We start from the raw sequence: 25272 nt of genomic DNA on the forward strand, positions 1-25272 counted from the left end.
ACTCAAAGGCGAGTTCTGTATAAAAGCTCAAGGAAGCTGGGTGTGATGGTTCACAACTGTAATCCCAGCACCAAGGCAGGTGGATCACTTGAGGCCAGGAGTTCGAGACCAGCCTGGGCAACAGAGCCCCCCGACCCCCCAACTTCTACGAATATTTTAAAAATTAGCCAGGCTTGGTGGTCCAGGTCTGTAGTCCCAGCTACTCAGGAGGCTGAGGCAGGTAAATCACTTAAGGTCGGAAATTTGAGGCTTCAGTGAGTCGTGATGGTGCCACTGCACTCCAGCCTGGACAATAGAGACTCAGAAAAAAAAAAAAAAGCTCAGCCATGACCACCCTGATCCTGACCACTCTGCAACATACAATGATAGAGTCGGGCGCTTATATATATACATGTACTAGCTACAAGTACAGCCAGGCAGAGGTGGGGCAGATGGGCACATCAACTACTCGCACCATTGTCCCGGACATCACACAACAGGGGGGCAGGGCTGGGCTTTGAGCCCAGGTTTGTTTGGCTCTGAAGCCCAGTGGCTGGCCATTCCATGCAGGAGGGTACCGTGCTCTGTCGCCCAATGCATGGGGACTGGTGTTGAGCAGAGAAGATGGACACAGGCAGATTTTAGCTGGATGGAAGGATGCGTTTCTCACAGGGCTGACCATTGGGGTGGCAAGTTCTTTTTTTAATTACGTGGATGGTGTGTTTGGGCTGGCTCACCCTGGGATTTCTCCTGTCCAGCCATGACCCAGACTCATTCACTAAGGTCCATATTTGCCTTTTTTTTTTTTTATTATACTTTAAGTTCTAGGGTACATGTGCACAATGTGCGGGTTTGTTACATATGTATACATGTGCCATGTTGGTGTGCTGCACCCATTAACTTGTCATTTACATTAGGTATACTGCCTAATGCTTTCCCTTCCTGCTTCCTCCACCCTACAACAGGCCCCGGTGTGTGATGTTCCCCGTCCTGTGTCCAAGTGTTCTTATTGTTCAATTCCCACCTATGAGTGAGAACATGCAGTGTTTGGTTTTTTGTTCTTACGATAGTTTGCTGAGAATGATGGTTTCCAGCTTCACCCATGTCCCTACAGAGGACATGAACTTATCCTTTTTTATGGCTGTATAATAGTCCATGGCGTATATGTGCCACATTTTCTTAACCCAGTCTATCATTGATGGACATTTGCGTTGGTTCCAAGTCTTTGCTATTGTGAATAGTGCCACAATAAACATACATGTGCATGCGCCTTTATAGCAGCATGATTTATAATCCTTTGGGTATATACCCAGTAATGGGATGGCTGGGTCAAATGGTATTTCTAGTTCTAGATCCTTGAGGAATCGCCACACTGTCTTCCACAATGGTTGAACTAGTTTACCTTTTTAAAGGTATGTTTGTATTTCACTCACTTTGCATTTCACGGTGACCCAATCCAGTGGCTTTTCCCTGGCACTTCCCACAGCAGAGACATATGCTCCTTCCTTGCCCGCTGCCCTCAGGGGCCGGCAGCAGGGGTGGCACTGCACAGTCCCACTGGGGGCCTCCCTCAGGGCAGAATATAATTTTATGGAAGAAAGTGTCTAGCAATGCTTTCTTGAGACAGGGTCTTGCTCTGTCACCCAGGCTGGGGAGTGCAGTGGTACAATCATAAGTCACTGCAGCCTTCACCTCCTGTGCTCAAGTGATCTCCCACCTCAGCCTTCCAGGTAGCTGGAACTATAGGCACACAGCACTATGCCCCGCTAATTTACTTTATTTTTTGTAGAGACAGCATCTCACTATGTTGCCCAGGCTGGTCTTGAACTCCTGTGCTCAAGCAATCCTCTCGCCTCAACCTCCCAAAGTGTTGGGATTATAGGTGTGAGCCACTGCACCTGGCCCATAGCAATGCTTTTGAGACAACAAGATTTTAAAACCTGCTACTATAAGATAATCAGTCATGTTTACCTTCTGGGGTAATTTACCTACTGTGTTATTATTGAAGGAGTCTCTTGGTTGGTGGTAACCCCTTAGCTTCAGAGTGGCCTGTCCTTGCAAGGAAACTTTGAAGAATTTAGTCCAACATTAGTGTTACAGAGAAGGACCCCAGGTCCATAGGAAGTGGAATGTAATACACAAGTTCTCCAGTCATTTCCTAACTCTGTTTTTAACATCTCACCCCAACAGTTTCCCCTGGATCCAATTAAATGTGTAAGTCACGCTTTTATTCTTAAGCTTTGCTTCTTCCTGTTTTCCTTGGAAATGTTTTCCCTCTGCTCCTTATAACTTTTTGGGTTGAATGCTCAGTTCATTTATTTTGTTTTATTTATTGGATTTTTGGGTTTGGTTTTTCGTCCCCTTTCCTCTGCTCTGTTGCTCACAGTGCAAACAACTTTGTGCAGTGGAAACAGTGCAGTCTTTGGGGCCCGAAAGTCTTTTGTTTTGATTCTTGGTTCAGCTTCCCGTGAGCAACTGTTAAGTCTGTTTTTTCGTATGTAAAAGGAAGGCAGTGATAGCCCTCTGCAGTGTTTTTTGAGGGTTAAATGGGATCGTGGTATGTAAGGAACATTGCGCAGTGCCTGATACATGGCAGATGCTCATCGGATTCCTGTCTCCTGATCGTTTCCCACCTTCCACATTTACAATGCCCACTTAGTTAATAAAACAAGCAAAACCTCATGGTTTCTTTTTTTCTTTTGTGTCATTTATATTGGTACTTCTTGCTGTAATGTCACAGTGCATGAGCTGAGAGGTAAGTTGCCAGGAATAAGACGGGGACATAGCATAGAATAGCTATTAAAATGGGGGATTCTGGAGTCTGGCTGCTTCTTTCTGTCCCAGGCTTCTCCACAGACCAGTTGGATTAAGAAAATAGCATCGAAGCCTCAGGATCCTGCTATTTTGTTTTATTGGAACAAAAGCAGTTAAGACAATGAATTTACTTCTAAGTATAGTTTTGGTTAAATTGTAGACACTGATATGTAATGCTGTCTTTCTCATTGTTTTAGAAACCTGCTATTTAAAAAATTTTTAAATTTATTTTGTGAGACAAGATCTTGCTCTGTTGCAAACCCTGTCTCTACTAAAAATACAAAAATTAGCCAGGTGGGTGGCAGGCGCCTATAATCCCAGCTACTTAGGAGCCTGAGGCAGGAGAATTGCTTGAACCCAGGAGAAGGAGGTTGTGGTGGGCCAAGATTGCACCATTGCACTCCAGCTCTGCAACAGAGCAAGACCCCATCTCGGAAAAAAAAAAAAAAAAAAATTTTTCCTCTGTTTTCTACAGCAATGTATTTACAGAAGCATATTTTCCCAGTCCTGTCCTTCAAGCTGGCAAGAGGAGCCCCTGACTGGGCCCTGAAATTTAGAGAACTCTACATACAAAAAATAAAATAAATTAATTAATTAAGGACTGCAGGGCCGGGTGCGGTGGCTCATGTCTGTAAATCCTAGCACTTTGGGAGGCAGATCACCTGAAGTCAGGAGTTCGAGACCAGCCTGGCCAACATGACAAAACCCCGTCTCCACTAAAAATACAAAAATTAGCCAGGTGCGGTGGCACATGCCTGTAATCCCAGCTAATTGGGAGGCTGAGGCATGAGAATCGTTTGAACCCGGGAGGCAGAGGTTGCAGTGAGCAGAGATCGCACCACTGCACTCCAGCCTGGGTGACAGAGCAAGACTCTGTCTCAAATAAATAAATAAAGGCCAACAGGATGCCTCTGCTAGTCCAGATCTGGTGCCTGGCATTGGCGCAGCACCACCTAACCCTATGCATCCTCTCTTGACTGACAATGTTCAGGCCCCAGAGAGATGCTTCTTCACATCTTATCCTCTGTCTATGGGAAAAATAACTACATCTAAAGGTTGAATGGGGCCTCTGCCAGGCACTATTTTGAAAGTACACAGAAGCTGTGGGCAGAAAAGGACTTGGATAAAAGACAAGTTAATGTATCTACCAGATCTTTCCTCTCAGATAGTGTGAATACAATCAATTCAAACATGATGAAGTACCATTTCTGAATAGTGCTGAGGATACAATTTCTTCTTGTTTTTGTGCTCCTATTCATGGTTCCAGAGGTTCTCAAGAGTTAGCACAGTATTTGCCTCAGTTGCATAGAAGCTGAGGAAAAGTTTGCAATATTAACCCTTTTCCCATTTAGGAAAAAAAGGGCAGCTCACTGCCAGTGCTCATTTAAGTTTACAGAAACATGCTCTTTGAGGCTGAAGCAAATCTGATTTTCTCTTTTTTTTTTTTCTTTCTCTTTTCTTTTCTTTTCTTTCAACAGAGTCTTGCTCTGTTGCCCAGGCTGGAGTGCAGTGGTGTGATCTCGGCTCACCGCAGCTGCCGTCTCCTGGGTTCAAGCAATTCTCCTGCCTCAGCCTCCTGAGTAGCTGGGATTACAGGTGCCTGCCAGCACACCCAGCTAATTTTTGTATTTTTTAGTAGAGATGAGGTTTCACCATGTTGGCCAGGCTGGTCTGGAACTCTGACCTCAGGTGATCCACCTGCCTCTGCCTCCCAAAGTGCTGGGATTGCAGGCGTGAGCCACCGTGCCTGGCCACAAATCTGAATGGTTTTCAGTTTGAAAATAAAATATAAAAACTGTTATTGGAATTATTTCTAAACAGAACTAACATCAGAATCATCTGAATCATCAGAATAGTCTATTCTGGAAAATCAGATTCATCAAATGAATTTTTGGCCAACAACTGTTCAAGAATGATGTTAGTATCACGCGTAGGAATGCTACATTTTCTAGGATTTGATATTTTCAGCCTTCAACAATTACTGTATTTTGTAAATGGAAATTCCGCCACTAAAAACACAATGCTATAAATAGAATAATATCTTTTGTTTCCAAAGTGGATATACTAGAGTGATGCAAAAATAATAATAAAGCGAGATATTTCGTGGCAAAGTTATCTTGGGGAAAACGCCACAGCTGCAGGTGCCACCAGTGAGTCTTCTCTGGGCAAACGAGAAAAGGATTAAATAAATCACATTACACATTACTCTTAAATTTGTATCTATGTCTAGCCCTCAGACAAACCGTGATGCTTATTCTTTGCATTGGCAACGAGGTGGTCATTGAATGCTAGAATTATGAATTTTAATTTTATAAAATTTAATTAAGTTTTCAAAAATCAAAATAAAATGAATTTATTTCAATCATTTTGATGTACAAATTTAATTAATTCTTTTTTTTTTTTTTTTTGAGACGGAGTCTTGCTCTGTCGCCCAGGCTGGAGTGCAGTGGCGAAATCTCAGCTCACTGCAAGCTCTGTCTCCTGGGTTCATGCCATTCTCCTGCCTCAGCCTCCCGAGTAGCTGGGACTACAGGCGCCCACCACCATGCCTGGCTAATTTTTTGTATTTTTTAGTAGAGATGGGGTTTCACCGTGTTAGCCAGGATGGTCTTGATCGCCTGACCTCGTGATCCGCCCGGCTCGGCCTCCCAAAGTGTTGGGATTACAGGGGTGAGCCGCCACGCCTGGCCCAAATTTGATTAATTCTAATTTGTGTGTTGCATATTGGTTTAATAGATACTTTTTTTTTTTTTTTTTTTTTTTTTGAGATGGAGTCTTGCTCTGTTGCTCAGGCTGGAGTGCAGTGGCGTGATCTTGGCTCACTACAACCTCCATCTCCCGGGTTCAAGCAATTCTTCTGCCTCAGCTTCCCAAGTAGCTGGGACTACAGGCACACCACCATGCCTGGCTAGTTTTGTTTTGTTTTGTTTTGTTTTGTTTTTGTATTTTTAGTAGAGATGGGGTTTCACCATATTGGCCAGGCTGGTCTCAAACTCCTGATCTCGTGATCTGCCTGCCTTGGCCTCCCAAAGTGCTGGGATTATAGGCGTGAGCCACTGTGCCCAGCAATAGATACTTTTCAATATTTGAAAAGAATATTGTTTGAGATTCTGACAAAATTAAATTTTTTACATAAACATATTTTTGATTAAAATATTAAGATATTTGTACTTTGAATATGACTGTTTTAATCCTTACATGTATTTTAAATCTTGACAATAACATAATTGATTTTGCTGAAAGGAAGACAAGAAAAATAAATTTCATGGACTAGTTTCAGTAATTTATAAATTACACAATTCTTTATTTTATTACTCGTTTCAATATGAGGAAGTGCTTAAACCTGGGAGGCAGAGGCTGCAGTGAACTGAGATCACATCACTGCACTCCAGCTGGGGCAACAGAGTGAGATTCCGTCTCACAAAAAAAAGCAAAGAAATTTTATGATCTTTGACATTTTGCTAACTTTCTGTCATCTACAAATCATAGCTTTATACACATTTTAAAATTTTATCCTTTTAAAGGAATATTTGTCAGGGGATGAGGCTAGAACATACTTTATTTAACACCCTGTTAGTTTAATTTATAACTTGCAAACATTTAGACAGACGTCCTGTGGCGTCCATCTGTCCTCTTGCCCTGAGCCGCGCATCCAGACTTGACTCATGGGCCCCAGCTTGGCTTTTCCAGCTCTTTGAATGGATAGGAATCTACCCAGGGCTCATGGTTGTCATAGCTGGGGGGCTGGGGGTGGAAGGTCCCTCTGGTCCCCCTTTGAATGCTGCAGACACCATCTTCTCTCAGATTTTAAGCTGCAGAGACCAAATTTCCAGCATGTGGTCCTGAGCTATGGAAACTTCTGCTCCTGCCCAGGACTCTCACTCTACAGAGACGCGTTCATTCAGGTCCCTGAAGCCCCTGTAGAGTTTTGGCCATAAATGGCTCCTCATAAAGTGGTGCCCCCAGGAGTTCAGCCTCCCCCACGCCCCGGCAGGCCTCCTATCCCAGGGCGCCATGTGCTGCTGCCCTGCTGGGAAGAGAAGTCCGGAGGGCACGGGGCAGCATTGCCCGCTTAGAAGCCCCTTGTACTTTCTTTCTGCCAGATCCTGCCGCGCTGTTTCAGAGGGAAGAGTGGGCCCGCAGTAACAAAATGTTTCCTCTCTTGCACCTTTTTTGCTACAATTGGTAGAAACTTCTCCCAGACTTCCTTGGTGACTAATGGTGTTGGGATGTTGTGGCCTTCCCAGGGAGGGGACAGGTTGTCAGCTCACCATTTCACAGATGGTTGACCGATGCTGACTGTAGCTGCAAGTGACAGAAACCCAACTCAAACTTGTTCGCAAGTAGGGACATTTACTGCTTCTCAGAATTGAAGGAAGGGGAAGGGTGAGTTTGGGTCCCAGAAAGGGTGGACTGTGGGATTGGAATCCCATCCAGACTCCACTCCCTCTTCACAGAAGCTTAGTGCCTCAGATGGGCTGTGTCCTCTGGCCCTGCACACATGGGCTTCCTGTTGGGAGCTGAGCAGCTCCACCAGCTTCCACTTGCAAATGTAGTGACTGGTGCACAAGTGTTCCTATGCGTATGGGGGGTGACAGGAGGCAGGGCCCTGGGACTGGCAGCCCCTGCCTAAAACCCCATGAGCGAAGGAGTTCCCCCAAAGGTGGTGCTGTTCCCAGAAAGGAAGGGAACAGCCCGTGCTCTCCACCCTGTCCTGCTTGGCCATTTGCATCACAGACATCACCTGTCCTTCCAGGCACAGCTGCTATTTCTGCCTGATGCTTGGCCAATTTGCATGGTTAAAACCAGCATATTTCCAGGAGATGGATAATGTTACAGAACTGGGGTTCCAGAAGGCTGGGGTGGTCCAGCATTCCCACCTTCTTTAGAACATGGAGAGCTGTTAGTTGGGCAGGGCTGAAGCGTAGGTGGCAAGGAACAGGAGGCTCCTACTGCAGACAGCCTTGTTCTTCGGATCCTCCCAGAAATCCCTAGGCCAGCTGGAACCCGGGGTCAGAGTGGCATGGGAGAGAAGTAGGCTATGAAAGGAGGTGGGAACACACCTTCTGGAACCACTGTCTTCCTTGAGGAAACCCCGAGAGGGGGCGTAATGGGCAGGGATGGAGCTTCCTCCTTCCTGAGGCTCAGTGACACTTATCTCTGAGGGACCCTCCTGAGGCAGTGTGGGGTGGATTGTTGTTTGTCCAAAATTCTGGGATCTTGTAAATTTTATTTGCTAAATCTGTCAGCTCTAGGGGTAGGAGGATGAGAGGAGCAAAAGAATGGTCCCAAGCTCAGGCTGGTGTGGAGTGAGTCTTAGACAGAAAAAGAGACCAGAGAGGAAACAAGTCCACAAGGGTAGCCATCCTGTCCAACCGGAAGCCGCCTGACACTTGAAGGCGATGGATGGAAGAACTCAGCCCTCTGCCTCCTCAGCAACATACACCTACTTTAAGGGGAAAGACACACCTTCTTCCCTCAGTGACAGAAATAGCCCCAGATTTTCAGATTTATCAAAAGTATATTTTTTTCAGGATGGGTGTAGTGGCTCACACCTGTAATCCCAGCACTTTGGGAGGCCAAGGTGGGTGGATCACTTGAGATCAGGAGTTTGAGACCAGTCTGGCCAACATGGTGAAACCCCATCTCTACTAAAAATACAAAAATTTGCCGGGTGTGGTCGTGGGTACCTGCAATCTCAGCTACTTGGGAAGCTGTGGCAGGAGAATCGCTTGAGCCTGGGAGGTGGTGGAGGGTGCAGTGAGCTGAGATTCTACCACTGTACTCCAGCCTGGGTGACAAAGCTAGACTCTGTTTCAAAAAAAAAAGTATTTTTTTTTTAATGTGGAGATAAGGTCTTGGTATGTTTCCCAGGTTGGTCTGAAACTCCTGGCCTTAAGTGATCTTCACACCTCAGGCTCCCAAAGTGCTGGGATTACAGACATGAGCCAACGCACCAGGCCAGCCTTTCAGTTTCCATGGCATTGGCCATTTTGAACAATACAGACCAGTAACTTTAAGGATTTTCAGTGAGTTCAACTCTGATGTTTCCTCAGGATTAGACACAGGCTATGCATCCCTGGACAGAATACTACATAAATGATGTGTCCTCCCTGGGAATCACATCTTGGGGGCACACACTCTCTCTCTGTCCCTCACTGGAGATGTTAATTTTGATTGCAAGATCAAAACATGTCTGGTTATCTATTGTATAGTTACTGATTTTTTTCTATGCAACGAATAAACAATCTCTGGGGAGACCCTATAAGATCGTGGACATACCCAGTTCTTCAGCAGGCTTCCCACCACCTCAGATTTAGCATCCAATGATGATTCTTGCTGAAATCAATCTATGATGGTTGCAAAATGATTATTATTTTCCAACTTCATGACTTCTTCCACATTTACCAGTCAACCTTTCATTGTCAGGAAGAGGTTTCCACTTCAGCTCCACACTATGTATCTTTTTGTCAATTTATTATTATTATGGGCTCATGGATTCCTATTCCATTCAATGTATAATCTGTTACTATCATTTATTTTGATGGTCTAATAGTCCCAGATTACCTTGGAAACCATTATGCAATGATTTCTTAGATATGATACCAAAAGCACATGCAACAAAAGGAAAAATAGATAAATTGCACATCATCAAAATTAAAAACTTTGGGGCTTCAAAGAACACCACCAAGAAAGTGAAAGGCAACCCAAAGAATGGGAAAAAATGTCTGCCATATATCTGATGCTGGTCTAGTATCCAGAATATATAAAGAACACTTCCAACTCAGTAATAAAAAGAAAACTCAATTTTAAACTGGGCAAAGGTTCTGAATAGCTATTTTCCCAAAGATATACAATGGCCAGTAAGCACACGAAAGTAAAATCAACATTCATAACCATCCAGGAAACGCAAACCAAAACCACAAAATGATACCAGTTCACACCCACTAGGAGAGCTGTTGTCAAGAAGACAGACAATAACAAATACTGGTGAGGATGTAGAGAAGTTAGAACCTTCATATACCGTTGATGGGAATGCAAAATGATGCAGTCACTTTGGAAATCTGGTAGGCCTCAAAAGCTTAAACCTAGGGTTACCCCATGACCCAGCAACTCTACTCCAAAGAAATGAAAACATATATCCCCACAAAAACTTATATGTGAATGTTCATGGCAGCATTATTCACGACAGCCAAAAATAGAAATAACCCAGATGTCCATCAACTGATGAATGGATAGACAAAATATGGTCTATTCACACAATGGAATATTATTCAACCGTAGAAAGGAATAAAGTATCATTATGTGCTCCAGCCTGGATGCACCTTGAAAACATTAAGTGAAAGAAGCCAGATACAAAATGCCATGTTTTATGTAACTCCATGTATATGAAATGTCCAGAATAGGCAAATCCACAGAGACAGAAAGTAGACTAGTGGTTGCCAGGGATTGGGAGGAGCGGGGTGGGCAGTAACTGCTAAATGGGGTTTTGTTTTAGATTGGTGAAAATATTCCAAAATTGAGTGAGATGGTAGTTGCATAACTCTGCAAATATACTAAAAACCATTGAATTGTACACATTAATGGAATTAATTGTATGACACATGAATTATATCTCAATAAAGCTGTTACCAAAAAATATTGTTCAAGATCTGGCCAGTCAGTGCCTCTCTGAGCTAGCTCTTGTGTCCATTTGACATGCCCCAATCCATACTTGGAGCATTTTTAAAATTTCTGGTACAACAAGAATCCAGACTGATCTCATAACCCTTTCCTGCTACAGCCTGGGAATCAGCCATATTCCCTAGAGTCATGGTTCCCTGTTGTGTGGAATGTGAATCAAGATCTGGCCATTATTTCATTTAATCATCACATCTTATTTTCTGCTTTTAGAAACCAAAAGAATGTCTTATTGTGGGGTGCCACCATTATATGCAGGAAGATTTAGAATGAAAAAGATTCTGAATTGATCCTTCTTAACTTTATTTCAGAAAGTGGTAAAATAGCTGTGGAGTATGGACCCAGTGAAGAGATTGTAAATATCAGATGGGAAGAAGAACTACACAGTTTAATTCAAGTATGTGGAGACAAAAACTCAAGAGTAACAGGGCTGGACGCAGTGGCTCACACCTGTAATGCCAGTGCTTTGGGAGGCCAAGGCAGGCAGATCACCTGAGGTCGGGAGTTCAAGACCAGCCTGACCAACATGGAGGAATGGTGACACTTGCATCCCAGCTACTCGGGAGGCTGACGCAGGAGAATCGCTTGAAACCAGGAGGCTGAGGTTGCGGTGAGCCCAGATCATGCCATTGCACTCCAGCCTGGGCAATAAGAGTGAAACTCCATCTCAAAAAACAAACAAACAGGTCAGGCACAGTGGCTCACGTCTGTAATCCCAGCACTTTGGGAGGCCAAGGTGGGCGGATCATGAGGTCAGGAGTTCAAGACCAGCCTGGCCAACATGGTGAAACCCCAGCTCTACTAAAAATACAAAAATTAGCTGGGTGTGGTGGCGGGCACCTGTAATCCCAGCTACTTGGGAAGCTGAGGCATGAAAACCACTTGAACCCAGGAGGTGGAGGTTGCAGTGAGCCGAGATCATGCCACTGCACTCCAGCCTGGATGACAGAGCAAGACTCCATCTCGAGAAAAAAAAAAAAGAAAAAAGAAAAACAACTCAAGGGTTGGATAACATAGCCAGTGTAACCATAATTCAAAACAAGCAGTAGAATTTGGAGGATAATTTGTTTCATTCTCAGGAAAATGTGAAACTCTGAAACTGCTTTTTGAGTGCAGGGTATTTCTGGGGCTTTTCCTAAAGTCTTGACCCTTGGCTCTGACCCCTTATTTGAAGTTTGGAGAGCAGAACTGAGGATTGTATTACTACAGTTGTGGACACAGGAGAGGGGTTAGTCTCCCCTGGCCCCAGGAGTAAGGGATGCTGGGCTGCTTGAACACAGGACTTTTTAGAACTCCTTTCAAACAGGATCCCAGAGATGTGGGGAGAATATAACTGGCCTTAATAATGATTGCGCTACAGCTTTCGAAAACTATAATGCCTTTCAAATATGGCTTGTTACTTGGATCTCAATATCTCCCATGTATCTTGGGTGGAATATTTTGCTGAAGATGTTTCTGTCAATCATTTACAATCATGTGCTGAAAAATGAAGTTTGGATCAACAATAGACCACATATATGATGGTGGTTCTGTAAGAGTATAATGGAGCTATCCCTATATAGGTATACCATTTTTATCTTTTTTTTTTTTTTAGATGGAGTCTCACTCTGTTGCCCAGGCTGGAGTGCAGTGGTATGATCTCAGCTCATTGCAACCTCCACCTCCCGGGTTCAAGTGATTCTCCTACCTCAGCCTCCTGAGTAGCTGGATTATAGGCACGTGCCACCACACTCAGCTAATTTTTGTATTTTTAGTAGAGATGGGGTTTCACCATGTTGGCCAGGCTTGGTGGCCAACTTCTGAGCTCAAGTGATCCACCCACCTTGGCGTCCCAAAGTGCTGGGATTACAGGCATGAGCCACTGCGCCCGGGCCCCATTTTTATCTTTTACACAGTATTTTAACTATATATTTTCCATGTTTACATATACAAATACCTGCCATTGTGTGACAGCTGCCTTTAGTATTCAGTACAGTAACATACAGTACAGGTTTGTAGCCTAGGAGTCCTAGGCCATACCGTGTAGCCTAGGTGTGCTGTAGGCTACACCACCTACGTTTGTGTAAGTATATGCTATGATGTTAGCACAGTGGTGAAATCACCTAATGACACATTTCTCAAGCTCCTCACATGGCAAGAAATGCATGACTGCATATGAAAGCTCTTAAATAGGGATTAAGTTTCTAAATTAATCTCAAAACAGTCATTATTTACTATATATGGAATTTTTTTTTTAAAAAGGAGCAAAAGTATCATTTCAGTGGGAACTTAACTTGGGGTTACGGTGTTTTATTTAACTTTTACCCCAAAGTTGCAAAGTGTTTTGAAATTTTTCCCTGTAAAATAATTATTTTAATTCAATTTAAATAAAACCCACCAAGGAAACATCAAGCTTTAAGAAGTCTAGCTTCCTGTGAAATGTAGAGGAAGTCAGCACTGATTTCAGAAATCTAATTATAACAATAGCTCCATCCCTAAATGAGGTGGTTCTTGGAATCTCTTCAATTTTATTTTATTTTATTTTTTTGAGATGGAGTTTCTCTCTTGTTGCCCAGGCTGGAGTGCAATGTTACGATCTCGGCTCACAGCAACCTTTGACTCCCAGGTTCAAGCAATTCTCCTGCTTCGGCCTCCTGAGTAGCTGGGATTGCAGGTATGCACCACCACACCTGGCTAATTTTGTATTTTTAGTAGAGACGGAGTTTCACCATGTTGGTCAGGCTGGTCTCAAACTTCTGACCTCAGTGATCCCCCCACCTCGGCCTCCCAAAGTTCTGGGATTATGGGTGTGAGCCACTACACCCGGCCCCCCTTCAATTTTAAAACCCTCACTGTGTACCCTATGCCTATGCTAGGCACTGGAATAAGATGAAGCACCTTCTTGGAGTTTACATGCTGGTAATTATGCCAGACAGTAATAAAATAGGTAAGAATGGCTGTGGGGGAAGTCAGCGGGGTTCTAGTTACAGTTGCATTTCAGGAAATTATTTAACATGCTGACTTTAACAACCTAAGCCTCTTCTCCATGTGTGTACACAGGGTAGATCTCTGAAGGGTGACGCTGTAGTTTCTAGGGTAATGGCTGTGTTGAGTCAAGGCAGGATGACAGTTCAGCCTCCTCCCAGCCTAGTGCAAAGGGCTCTTCACTCGGATTAAAACCTTCTCTCCCAGACTGAATTGCCAACTCCCAACACCCCTCCTACAGAAAATTTGGAGTCCTCACTTATTCCCTGGCAGCCCCTACCTAATAGGGTGGTGAATTAATTATCAAACATGCAACAGTTTAGCAAAAATGGCAACACTTTGGAATAAATGACTGTAATGTGCTTCCTGCCTGCCACCCTAACTGGTGCCCATTTTGCAGGTCAGTTGCTCTCCCTGGAAGGAAGAGTATTCTCAGATTTCACCTTGAAGGAGGAAGGTTGCCAGAACTGGACTAGCACTTCTGAATATCCTGAGGCGAGGTCCCGTGACTTCCTTGGGAAGCTCTGCCGTGCCCCCACCCCACCCTACCCCACCCTACCCCGCCCTACCCCACCCTACCCCACCACAGCAGGCACTGGAGTCCTGGGACCACCAAGGTCCGAGGCCCAAATCCTTTCTCACTAAGGGGAGGGGAGAGGTGTTCCGGCGGTGGGGGGTGGGAAGGCGTGCTTGAGCGGGATTGTGACATAAGAGTGCCCTGGTGACATGGAGCAGATCTGTGGCATAAATAAAGGTGTCATAAAGACAGGGCGGGGCTCATGCTTTTAAGGGGCATGAGCGTCTCGGAGCTGCCAGAATGGCTTCCATTCAGTGCGTGGCACTAGCGTGTGTCATGTCCCGTCTGCGTTTCTGGGGCCCATGGCCCCTCCTTATGTGGCAACTATTGTGCCTACTAGTCAAGGAGGCTCAGCCTCTGGAGTGGGTCAAGGACCCGCTCCAGCTGACCTCTAACCCCCTGGGGCCGCCTGAGCCCTGGTTTTCCCACTCCTCCCATCTCCCATGGGAATCTCCCCATGCGCCTACTCTCCCGGCAGACCCGGGGGACTTTGATTACCTGGGGCCCTCTGCTTCCTCAGAGATGTCAGCCCCACCCCAGGAATCGACTGAAAATTTGGTTCCATTCCTGGATACGGATTCGGCTGGAGAGCTGCCCCTGGGGCCAGAGCAGTTCTCAGCTGCACAGCAGGATTTAAATGACAAGCTGACTCCGCAAGAAAGGCTCCCAGAGGTGGTTCCACTGCTGGACGGGGATCAGAGCCAGACCCTAGTTCAGCTTCCTCACCTCAAAAGTAAGGTTCAAACTGCAGATCTAGATCGGGCTGCACCTCATCAGGCAGATGAAATATTTGTTCCGTTAGACAGTAAAGTTTCAAAACCAACCAAATTTATTGTTTCACCCAAGAACCTGAAAAAAGATCTAGTTCGGCGTTGGAGCCTTGCTGAGATTATTGGAATTACACGCCAATTATCCACACCTCAGAGTCAGAAACAGACTTTGCAGGATGAATATTTGAGTATGGATACACTGTATCCCGGCAGCCTGCCTCCAGAACTCCGGGTGAAGTCAGATGAGCCTCCAGGGCCCTCTGAGCAAGTTGGACCTTCTCGATTCCATCTAGAGCCCGAAACTCAAAATCCAGAGACCCTTGAAGACATCCAGTCCTCTTCACTCCAGCAAGAAGCCCCAGCAGAGCTTCCACAGCTCCCTGAGGAGGAAGAACCTTCTTCAACCCAGCAGGAGGCCCCAGCTCTGCCTCCAGAGTCCTCTATGGAGAGTCTAACTCTACCAAATCATGAGGTGACAGTTCAACCTCCAGGTGAGGATCAAGCTCATTATAACCTGCCCAGCATTACAGTTAAACCTGCAGATGTGGAGGTTACCATAACTTCAGAGCCTACCAATGAGACAGAATCTTCCCAAGCCCAGCAGGAGGCCCCAATTCAGTTTCCAGAGGAGCTGGAACCTTCTGCAACCCAACAGGAGGCCCCAATTGAGCCTCCAGTTCCTCCTATGGAACATGAACTTTCCATCAGTGAGCAGCAGCAGCCAGTTCAGCCTTCTGAGTCTTCTGGGGAGGTCGAATCTTCTCTGACCCAGCAGGAGACCCGAGGTCAGCCTTCAGAACATCATGAAGTCACAGTTTCACCTCCAGGTCACCATCAAGCTCAGCATTCAGATTCGCCTAGTGTCTCTGTGAAGCCTCCAGACATGCAGCTCACCATAGCAGCAGAACCTAGTGCAGAGATGGGAACTTCTGTAGTCCACCAGGAGGCTACAGCTCAGCTCTCAGGGTCAGGTAATGATGTAGAACCTCCCGCCATCCAGCACAGGGGCCCACTTCTGCCTCCAGAGTCATCGGAAGAGGCTGGACCTTTAGCAATACAACAGGAGACTTCATTTCAATCTCCGGAACCTATTAATAATGAGAACCCCTCTCCAACCCAGCAGGAGGCTGCAGCTGAGCATCCACAGACCACTGAGGAGGGTGAGTCTTCCGTAACCCATCAGGAGGTCCCAGGTCAGACTCCAGGGTTCCTTAATGTAGTTGTAGCTCAACCTCCAGAGCATTCACACCTGACTCAAGCTGCAGTTCAACCTTTGGATCTGGGGTTTACCATCACTCCAGAATCCATGACAGAGGTTGAACTTTCTCCAACCCTGAAAGAGACCCCAACTCAGCCTCCTAAAAAAGTTGTACCCCAACTTCGAGTACATCAAGACATAACAAATCCAACACCAGGTCAGGATCAAGCTCAGCATCCAGTGTCACCCAGCGTTACAGTTCAACCTTTGGACCTGGGACTTACCATCACTCCAGAACCCACTATGGAGGTTGGACATTCTACACCCCTGAAGAGGACTATAGTTTCTCCAAAGCATCCTGAGGTGACACTTCCACATCCAGACCAGGTTCAGACTCAGCATTCACACCTGACTCAAGCCACAGTTCAACCTTTGGACCTGGGGTTTACCATCACTCCAAAATCCACGACAGAGGTTGAACCTTCTACAGCCCTGATGACTACAGCTCCTCCTCCAGGACACCCTGAGGCGACACTTCCACCTTCAGACAAGGGTCAGGCTCAGCATTCACACCTGACTCAAGCCACAGTTCAGCCTCTGGACCTGGAGCTTACCATAACTACAAAACCTACTACAGAGGTTAAACCGTCTCCAACCACAGAGGAGACCTCAACTCAGCCTCCAGACCCAGGACTTGCCATAACTCCAGAGCCCACTACAGAGGTTGGACATTCTATAGCCCTAGAGAAGACTACAGCTCCTCGTCCAGACCAGGTTCAGACTCTGCATCGAAAACTGACTGAAGTCACAGGTCCCCCTACTGAGCTAGAACCTACTCAGGATTCATTGGTGCAGTCTGAAAGTTACACCCAAAATAAGGCTTTAACTGCACCAGAGGAACAGAAGGCCTCCACAAGTACCAACATATGTGAGCTCTGTACCTGCAAAGATAACATGCTGTCATGTATTGATCTCAACCCAGAGCAGAGGCTCCACCAAGTGCCTGTACCAGAGCCCAACACCTACAATGGCACCTTCACCATCTTGTAAGAATCACCTTTCCTCAATTGTCCTCTGTGTCCTGCCTCACATGGCAGCCTTTTCCTGGAGGCCTTCCTGGGCCTTCTTTATCTCCCCAAGCCATACGGACAACTGACTTTCTGCTTTCACCTTTGCTTGTCAACTCTCCCTTCTCCTCATTCTCCTTTAACGTTAGGCCCCTTCTCCAGTCTTTTACTTTTACTCTAGTCTTTTACTCATTTTCGTATGCATTTTTATTTAGCCCCATCACACCATTGCTTAACCGCTGCTCTCCTCCCATTTTCGCTTCACCCTCTTTACAGCAGCCTGTCCCTCTCCCAATCTCAGTGATGATGCTCTAAGTGGTTAAGAGTTGATTCCGGAGCCAGGCTGCCTGGGTTTGAACCCAGGTCTATTTATTAGCTTGGTGACCCAGAGCAAGTTATTCTGCTCTGTGACTCAATTTCCTCGCCTTTAAACTGGGGATTATACTAGTTACCATTTCATAGGAATGTTGTGAAATTTAGGTGAGTGAATATATCAAACACTTCATCAGTGCCTAGCATATGTAGGAGTGTTGGCTGTTCACATGATTACTCAGTCCTTTAGTTTTGTCCAGAGCTCATCTTTGTCCCTAGCTTTCGATATGTAGAACTCGTTTTATGTCAAACCCAGGGCCAAGTATGCTACTGTATCCAGAACACGAAAATGATAGGAGGGAAGAGGCTGGGTGCGGTGGCTCACGCCTGTAATCCCAGCACTTTGGGAGGCTGAGGCGGGCGGATCACGAGGTCAGGAGATCGAGACCGTCCTGGCTAATATGGTGAAAACCCATCTCTACTAAAAATACAAAAAAAAATTAGCCGGGCGTGGTGGCGGGTGCCTGGAGTCCCAGCTACTCGGGAGGCTGAGGCAGGAGAACGGCATGAACCCGGGAGGCAGAGCTTGCAGTGAGCCGAGATTGCACCACTGCACTCCAGCCTGGGCGACAGAGCAAGACTCCATCTCAAAAAAAAAAAAAAAAAATGATAGGAGGGAAGAAAGAGAATAGGCATAAAAAGGGGGGTATATATAATTAAGTACTAAAAGACAATGCAGATCATTGGTGCTAGAATTTGCCAGAATCTGTGATCCTTGAGGTGTGGAGATGCTACATGGGTAAGCTAAAACTTTACTTGGGTCTTAAAGAGTAGCTATAATTTGTTAAATAGAAAAAAAATGGGAGTACAGTCTAGGCAAAGGCATGGCTACAGGTGTGGTTGGAATTCAGTAGACCAATGTGGCTACAAAGAATTAGGTGAGGGAGCAATGAAGATACAATTCTGTAAAACCTTGATTATCAGCAATAGGAGTTTGAAAGTTACACAATGAGGTATGAAAAGCCATTGAAAGTTTCCAAGCAAGAGAGATTAAATGATTAAAACAGGAAGATTATTTATTTTATTTTGTTTTTTGCGTTATGTGCAAGTGTAGACATGCAGAGGATTATTTTAGAATCCATATATAAAGTGCCCAAAAGGAAAAGCTTAATTCAGAGAGACAAAATAGAAAGGTCTAGCAAAATCTAGGAGTGAAGTGTGAAGGGGCCAAAACAGATCAGTTGTAATAGGAGTGGAAAGAAATAGCCTAGGATGTTTCAACAGAGGGCACTGGGCCAAAGATTTGGTGTTACCTGGCATAGGGTTTCTTTCTTCTCATTTGTTGATAATGATAAGCTTTTGCCCATATTTCTGTGGAATTATTTACCATTTTGGTATTGATTTGTAGGAGTCTGTTTAGACACATAAGTGCTTTTAGATAAAATACTTACATTCAAAGTAATTAACTGGCATCATCTGTCGAAGAGATGGGATGGATAGGAAGTTAAGCTTTTGGGAGATGCCTCACCATTTGTGCCAGTGGCCCCGCATAATTTCTTGATGAATTGTGCAAACTGGGAAGCTGATAGCTCTGGAAATGAGAAAGCAGATGTTACTTTCTGTTTCTGAATATCCCCGACAAGGTTGCAATGATTCTTTTACTTATCGTGTTCATTGTTTTCCTACCTATTCAAGGATATAAACTGTGTTTCTTCACAGAAATTTCCAAGGAAACTATATTTCTTACGTTGATGGAAATGTATGGAAAGCATACAGTTGGACCGAGAAACTGTGAGTATATTCTCTCCAAATATGACAAAAAACTAACTGCATTGTAAGATCCTTTTTGGTCCAGAATTTTGAGGTCAGTACCTCTGAGGAAAGATATTTCTCCTCCATACCCCAAATCAACCACTGTTGATTGCAATCGTATGGTTATTTTAAAATTAAATTTGGTAGGCTCTCTTTAAAATAAGAGGCAATTTAAATTTATTTTTTATCATACAAATAATACATGGTTATATTCCTTTTTGTTCTCTCTTTTTTTTTTTCTTCAGAGATAGGGTCTTACTTTGTCCTCCGGGCTGCAGTGCAGTGGCACAATCACAGCTCACTGCAGCCTTCTCCTCCCAGGCACAAGTGATCCTCTCACCTCAGCCTCCCAAGTAGCTGGGACCACAGGTGCATGCCACCACGCCCACCTAATTTCGTATTTTTTGTAGAGACAGGGTCTTCCTATGCTGCTTAGGCTGGTCTTGAACTCCTGGGCTCAAGTGATCCTCCCACCTTGGCCTCTTAAAGTGCTCATATTACAGGCATGAGCCACCACCCGCAGCCCATGATTCTATTTTCAATGTATAAAAATGCAATAACAGAACAAAAACCCTCCTTGTGCCCTACTCCCTCATCCCTGAGGTAATGCTACTCTGCATTTAGTATACATGCTTCCAGACTTTTCCCCATTTACCTACATACATATTTACATAAAGCAAAAGGTTTTTAAAATTTTTTCTTTACATAAATGGTAACATCTTGCAACTTGATTCTTTCACTTCATGATTGCCTTAGATTTCTTTCCTTCCCAGTACTTAGAGGGTCACCCCATTCATTTAAACTCCTGCATAATCCATAGTATTGATGCATCATAGTTTATTGAATAATTTCCCCATTGATGAATATTTAGATTATGCTTAGTTTTCTTGTTACATGCATTGCTGCAATGAAATCCCTGTACATGCTTCTTTGTGAACATGGGCAAGTATTCCTGTAGTATAGATATCTAGAAATGGAATTGCTGGGGTGAAGACTATGTAGATATAAAATTTTAATTGCCTTCAAAAATGTTGTGCCGACTTACTCTATTGTCAGAAGAATATGACAGCATTCATTTCCCAACATCTTTTCACCGCTGGGTATTCTCCAACTTTTTGCTGAAGTTATGGATGAATAAAAGGGATTCCATCTAAATTTGAATTTTTCTGATTACTCATGAATTTAATTAAATATCTTTATATGTTTATTGAACGTTTGTGTTTCCTCTCTGAATTTTCTGGCCTTTGTTCATTTTCCTGTTGAATTGTTTTATCATTTTCTTACTGATTTATAGAAGGAATTGGTTTAGACACATAAGTGATTTTGGAAAAAATGCTTACATTCGAAGTAACTGACATTTTTCACAACAGTTTGTGTGTCACATCATTAGTTCAACGTATATAGACAAGTCATGATGAGTTCTAAATTAAAAATAAAACACATGCTAGGCACGGTGGCTCACGCCTTTAATCCCAGCACCTCGGGAGGTAGGCAGATCACCTGAGGTCAGGAGTTTGAGACCAGCCGGGCCGATAGGGCGAAACTCCGTCTCTACTAAAAATACAAAAAGTAGCCAGGCGTGGTGGTGGGTGCCTGTAATCCCATCTAGTTGGGAAGCTGAGGCAGGAGAAATGCTTTATTTATTTTTTCAGATGGAATTTTGTTCTTGTTGCCCAGGCTGGAGTGCAATGGTGCGATCTTGGCTCACTGCAACCTCCACCTCCTGGGTTCAAGCGATTCTCCTGCCTCAGCCTCCCGGGTAGCTGGAATTACAGGTGCCCTCCATCACACCCAGCTAATTTTTATATTTTTAGTAGAGACAGGGTTTCACCATGTTGGCCAGGCTGGTCTCAAACTCATGACCTTAGGTGATTCACCCACCTTGGCTTTCCAGAGTGCTGGGATTACAGGCACGAGCCACCACTCCAGGCCAGAACTACATTTTAAAAACAAGAAAATTATTACAAAGGTCAGGATAGTGGTTACCTGTTAGGGTTAGAGAGAGGGATATGATTGGAAAGGGGCACACTGGGGCTTCTGGCATGCTAGCAATGATCTTTTGTAACGATGTTTACATGGGTATCTGCTTCATAATTATTAAACTGAATATTTGGCCAGGTGAGGTGGCTCATGTCTGCAGTCACAGCACTTTGGGGGGCAGAGACAGGATGATCACTTGAGCCAGGAGTTTGAGACCAGTCTGGGAACAGAGTGAGACCCTGTCTCAAAAATTAAATTAAATTAAATATAAACAACATTTATGTTATGTGCATTTTATGCACATTGTAGTTTTCAAATTTTTTTGATGGGTGAAAAAGGTTGAATGGCTTCACTTGCAGCCCTGACATGGTTCCATGTGGGGCTTTCATAATAAGGTTTGGGAAAAGAGAGGAGGAAATGGAGGTTCTGCTGATCTTGGTGCCACCCAGAGTTGGATTCTAAAAGGGATTTTGTGATCTAGAGAAGAGGCATGAAATAATACAATTTGTTGGGAAGAGTGGGTAGGGGTGTGCTTGTGTCTCTGTGTGTGTGTGTGTGTGTGTGTGTGTGTGTGTCTGTGGTGGTGGTGGTGAAGAGAGATGGACACAAAAAGGAAAATGCAAGAACAGGTTTGAATGAAAGCAGAGCAGATCCCACCATCTTGAAGTGACCATGACCCAGCTTTCCTCCACATGCAGGAGACAGTCCTGTGTAGCAAATAGTTGTAGTTTGCATTTTAATCTAGAAATAACTTCTTCATTTTCCAGAATTCTCAGTGAAAATAACTTGACTGAATTACATAAGGATTCATTTGAAGGCCTGCTATCCCTCCAGTATTTGTAAGTTAGTTAATTATATTTATGAGTTTTTAGTCATATTATCTGTAAAATGAATAAGGGGTTCAAATTAGATAATCTCTCAGATTTCTTCAAGCAATAAAATTCTGCAATTCTGTAAGTTTGTATAGGGTCTCAGCCCATCTCTAGCATTAGCTACCTCCTGTGCATTTTCAGTTTTTAAATTATATAGACAAAATACACACAGAAAAAAATTTCACATGGTAAGAAAATCTGAGCAGTGATTGACACCCATATGAACCTTGTTTTATAAGGGTTCACATACCATTCTTTTTCTATTCAGTCTACAACCAATAGATCCAATCTAATCTATGGTCTATTTTTAAATAGCCCATTAAGTTAAGAATGGTTTTTGCATTTTTAAAGGACTGTGAAAGAAAAAGAAAAGAAACAAAGAGAAATATGCGAGAGAGATCATATGTGGCCCACAAAGCCTAAAATATTTACTGTCTGACCTTCACAAAAAAGATTTCAAAAAGTTGGTTTAGTAGGATGAAAGGAATTAAAGTTAACTTCAGATTGTTGCCTAAAGGAGAAGAAAATGGAGACCACCTACAATCATTTGAACATCATTAATCCAGAATTTTTTGGTGATTTAATGGGAATTAAATTAACATTTAAATATTAAAAATCAGCTGAATTATATCAATAATATTATCAAGAATATTAAGCTACCAAGAGAATAGATTGGTATTAAGGATTTCATTTCAGGAATTGTTATATTAAAACGGATGTTTAAAATGATGGTTAAGTGGTAGAGCTAGAAATGTTTACACTAAGAAGCACATCAGAAATGCCCCTAACTCTTCACTAATTACAAAATAACGATCTCCCCAGCCCTGTTACCAAGAAAGGGATCCCTGTATTTCTGTCTGTTTAGAGACAAGAAGATACTATGTTCATTGCTATGAAAGCTTGATTCTTACCCTTTGTCCATAGAGGTGTGTATGTCATTAATCCTTATTCAGCTCATTAGTGATGCTCTTTTGCAAACAGATTCTTTCAAATATAGAAGGCTTAAGGAAAGTGGGTGTAAAGACCCTCAAAGTGGATGCCAAAGTGCTACAGAGGCTATGAAATAATAAAACTACATTTCCTTTAAAATAGTTATTTTCCTTCTACACACTCCCCCAGCTATTCATTTATTTTACAAATATTTGAGTTTGCTTTATTTCCATGTGTCAGTTTTAAACATGGTGGGCAATGCAGATGAGCAAGACCTAGTCCATGCTTTCAAGGAGTTCATGCTCAGAAGAAATGGGATAAAAAATAACTACATTAAAAAGAAGAAATGGATGTGGGCACTAGGAGGGATAAATTGTTTCTGGAGCATAAGAGGGATAAATTGTTTCTGGAACATAGAAGAGGAAAAAATGCCTTCAATTTGGACCCAGGAGGATGTTACTAGAACAATGCCATTTGAATAGGACTTTGAAGGGCCATTGTGTAACATCAGACAGACATCATGGGGAAAATATTCTAAACTTGCAAAAGGAAAATGGGAGGGCAAAACACAGGAAAGTATTCGAGGAATGCCATGAGTACCCGTAGAGTACAAGGAGGGAGAGTAGGAAAATGGAGCCAGATCTTCTAGGGCTTTGAATGCCAAGCTGAGGAGCCAACATGGGGAACCGTGTTACCACAGCAGTGCTGTAAGATAGATCCGCATCACAGTCATTGAGAGGGCACATCAGAACTCAGTTCTGGACTCCACCCTCGTAGTTACTGATTCAGTTGGTCTAGAGTGGGACCAAGAATTTGCATCTTCAGTAATTTCCCAGAAGATGCTGGTCTTTACAAGCCACTTCCGGAGAGTTTATATGATGACTGTGTGCAGGCTAGTTTAGGAAGGGAGAGACTAGAGATGGAGACATCAGCCAGACAACGTTACACCATCCAGGTAAAGAGGGAGGGACAAACTCCATCACTGTATAACTGAAGAAATTTCTTTCATGAAATATTAAAGCAATATAAAACCAAAAATGAATTTCTATTAATATGATAGAAATTAATTCTATTAATATGATTTGAATTAGTTCAAAGTTATGTATTAGGTTAAGGGGTAACTTCCTTTCAAATGATGTGAAAGGATGTCTTTTATTTCTTCTGATATTGAACTGGCTTAGGAAAACAGACCTAAACTAAGAAGGTGTAGAAATGTGAGACTTTTTTTTTTTGAGATGGAGTCTCACTCTGTCGCCCAGGCTGGAATGCAGTGGTGCAATCTCGGCTCACTGAAAGCTCTGCCTTCTGGGTTCATGCCATTCTGCCTCAGCCTCCTGAGCAGCTGGGACTACAGGCACGTGCCACCAGGCCCGGCTAATTTTTTGTATTTTTTTGTAGAGACGGGGTTTCACCGTGTTAGCCAGGATGGTCTTGATATCCTGACCTCAGGATCCACCAGCCTCGGCCTCCGAAAGTGCTGGAATTACAGGCCTGAGCCACTGTACCCAGCCTGACTATTTTTTTTAATATTAGAAATTGTATATATAGAGATAAAATCTTTGAGCTCATAATCTAAGATTTGATGACACTACAAAAGGGCATCTAATCAAGTCTACTGCTCTCAGGAAAAATTAATTCCAAAGTCTATTAAGTTGTATATTTATTAAAACCATGAAGGTGAGACTCTAGGAGAGGTATGGGCAGGGTTAGGGGCTCTGGAAAATTCAAATACAAGTCCAAACGTTTAGAGTTGAGATGAAAAATGTGTATTCAATATTATTCTAAACTCTTGCTATTATTCATACTAATCGACATTTAATAACTAATCAAGGCAATATTTTCCTTTTCCTTTTCCTAGAGATTTATCCTGCAATAAAATACAGTCTATTGAAAGACGTACATTTGAACCACTACCATTTTTGAAGTTTATGTAAGTTACAAATATAACTTGATTACATTTGGAATTTTTATAAAAATTATAAATCTCTTTGCTATTCTTGAAATACGATTAAAATTTTACCAGTAGAAAGCTACTAAAATTATACAGCAAATCCTTTTCGTCTCTAGCAAGGATTATTGTGAGAATTATTACACAGACCTTAGTGAATCATCAGAGAGTGGTGGTTCTCAGCTGGTGTGATTTTGCACTCAGGTGGCATTTGGTAATGTCCGGAGACAGTTTTGGTTGACAAAACTGTGGGTGTGCTCCTGGCATCTGGTGGGCAAAGGCCAGAGATGCTGGTAAACATCCTTCAAGTATAAGACAAACCCCCATGGCAAAGAGTTATATAGTCCAAAATGTCGATGGCACTGAAGT

The 25272-nt window shown here is 43.5% G+C and overlaps 1 protein-coding gene and 1 long non-coding RNA gene across 11 annotated transcripts in view; one reads left to right on the forward strand and one right to left on the reverse strand.

Moving 5' to 3' along the window:
- LOC112129587 (uncharacterized) overlaps positions 1–25272 on the reverse strand; it is a 121982-nt gene that overhangs the window by 20055 nt on the left and 76655 nt on the right. For 4 of the 10 annotated variants that reach the window (XR_010138337.1, XR_010138336.1, XR_010138334.1 and 1 more), the window contains 2 exons: positions 18813–18952; positions 14513–15692 (listed from right to left, as the gene is read on the reverse strand). This is a non-coding gene — a long non-coding RNA (uncharacterized LOC112129587). Of the gene's footprint in view, positions 1–14512; positions 15831–18812; positions 18953–25053; positions 25171–25272 lie in introns of all 10 variants that reach the window. The other 6 variants (XR_008515642.2, XR_008515640.2, XR_008515641.2 and 3 more) reach the window with 4 other exon arrangements.
- Positions 14302–25272, forward strand: part of LOC100447225 (leucine-rich repeat-containing protein 37A2) — a 42741-nt gene continuing 31770 nt past the window's right edge. The window contains 5 exon segments of the mRNA XM_054537173.2: positions 14302–14361; positions 14363–17028; positions 19081–19152; positions 21921–21992; positions 24814–24885. Of these exon segments, the coding sequence (XP_054393148.2) occupies positions 14317–14361; positions 14363–17028; positions 19081–19152; positions 21921–21992; positions 24814–24885 (2927 nt within the window). The 5' untranslated portion in view covers positions 14302–14316.

Source organism: Pongo abelii, chromosome 19 (genome assembly GCF_028885655.2).
Source record: "Pongo abelii isolate AG06213 chromosome 19, NHGRI_mPonAbe1-v2.0_pri, whole genome shotgun sequence".
In the NCBI taxonomy this organism is placed as follows: Eukaryota; Metazoa; Chordata; class Mammalia; order Primates; family Hominidae; genus Pongo; species Pongo abelii.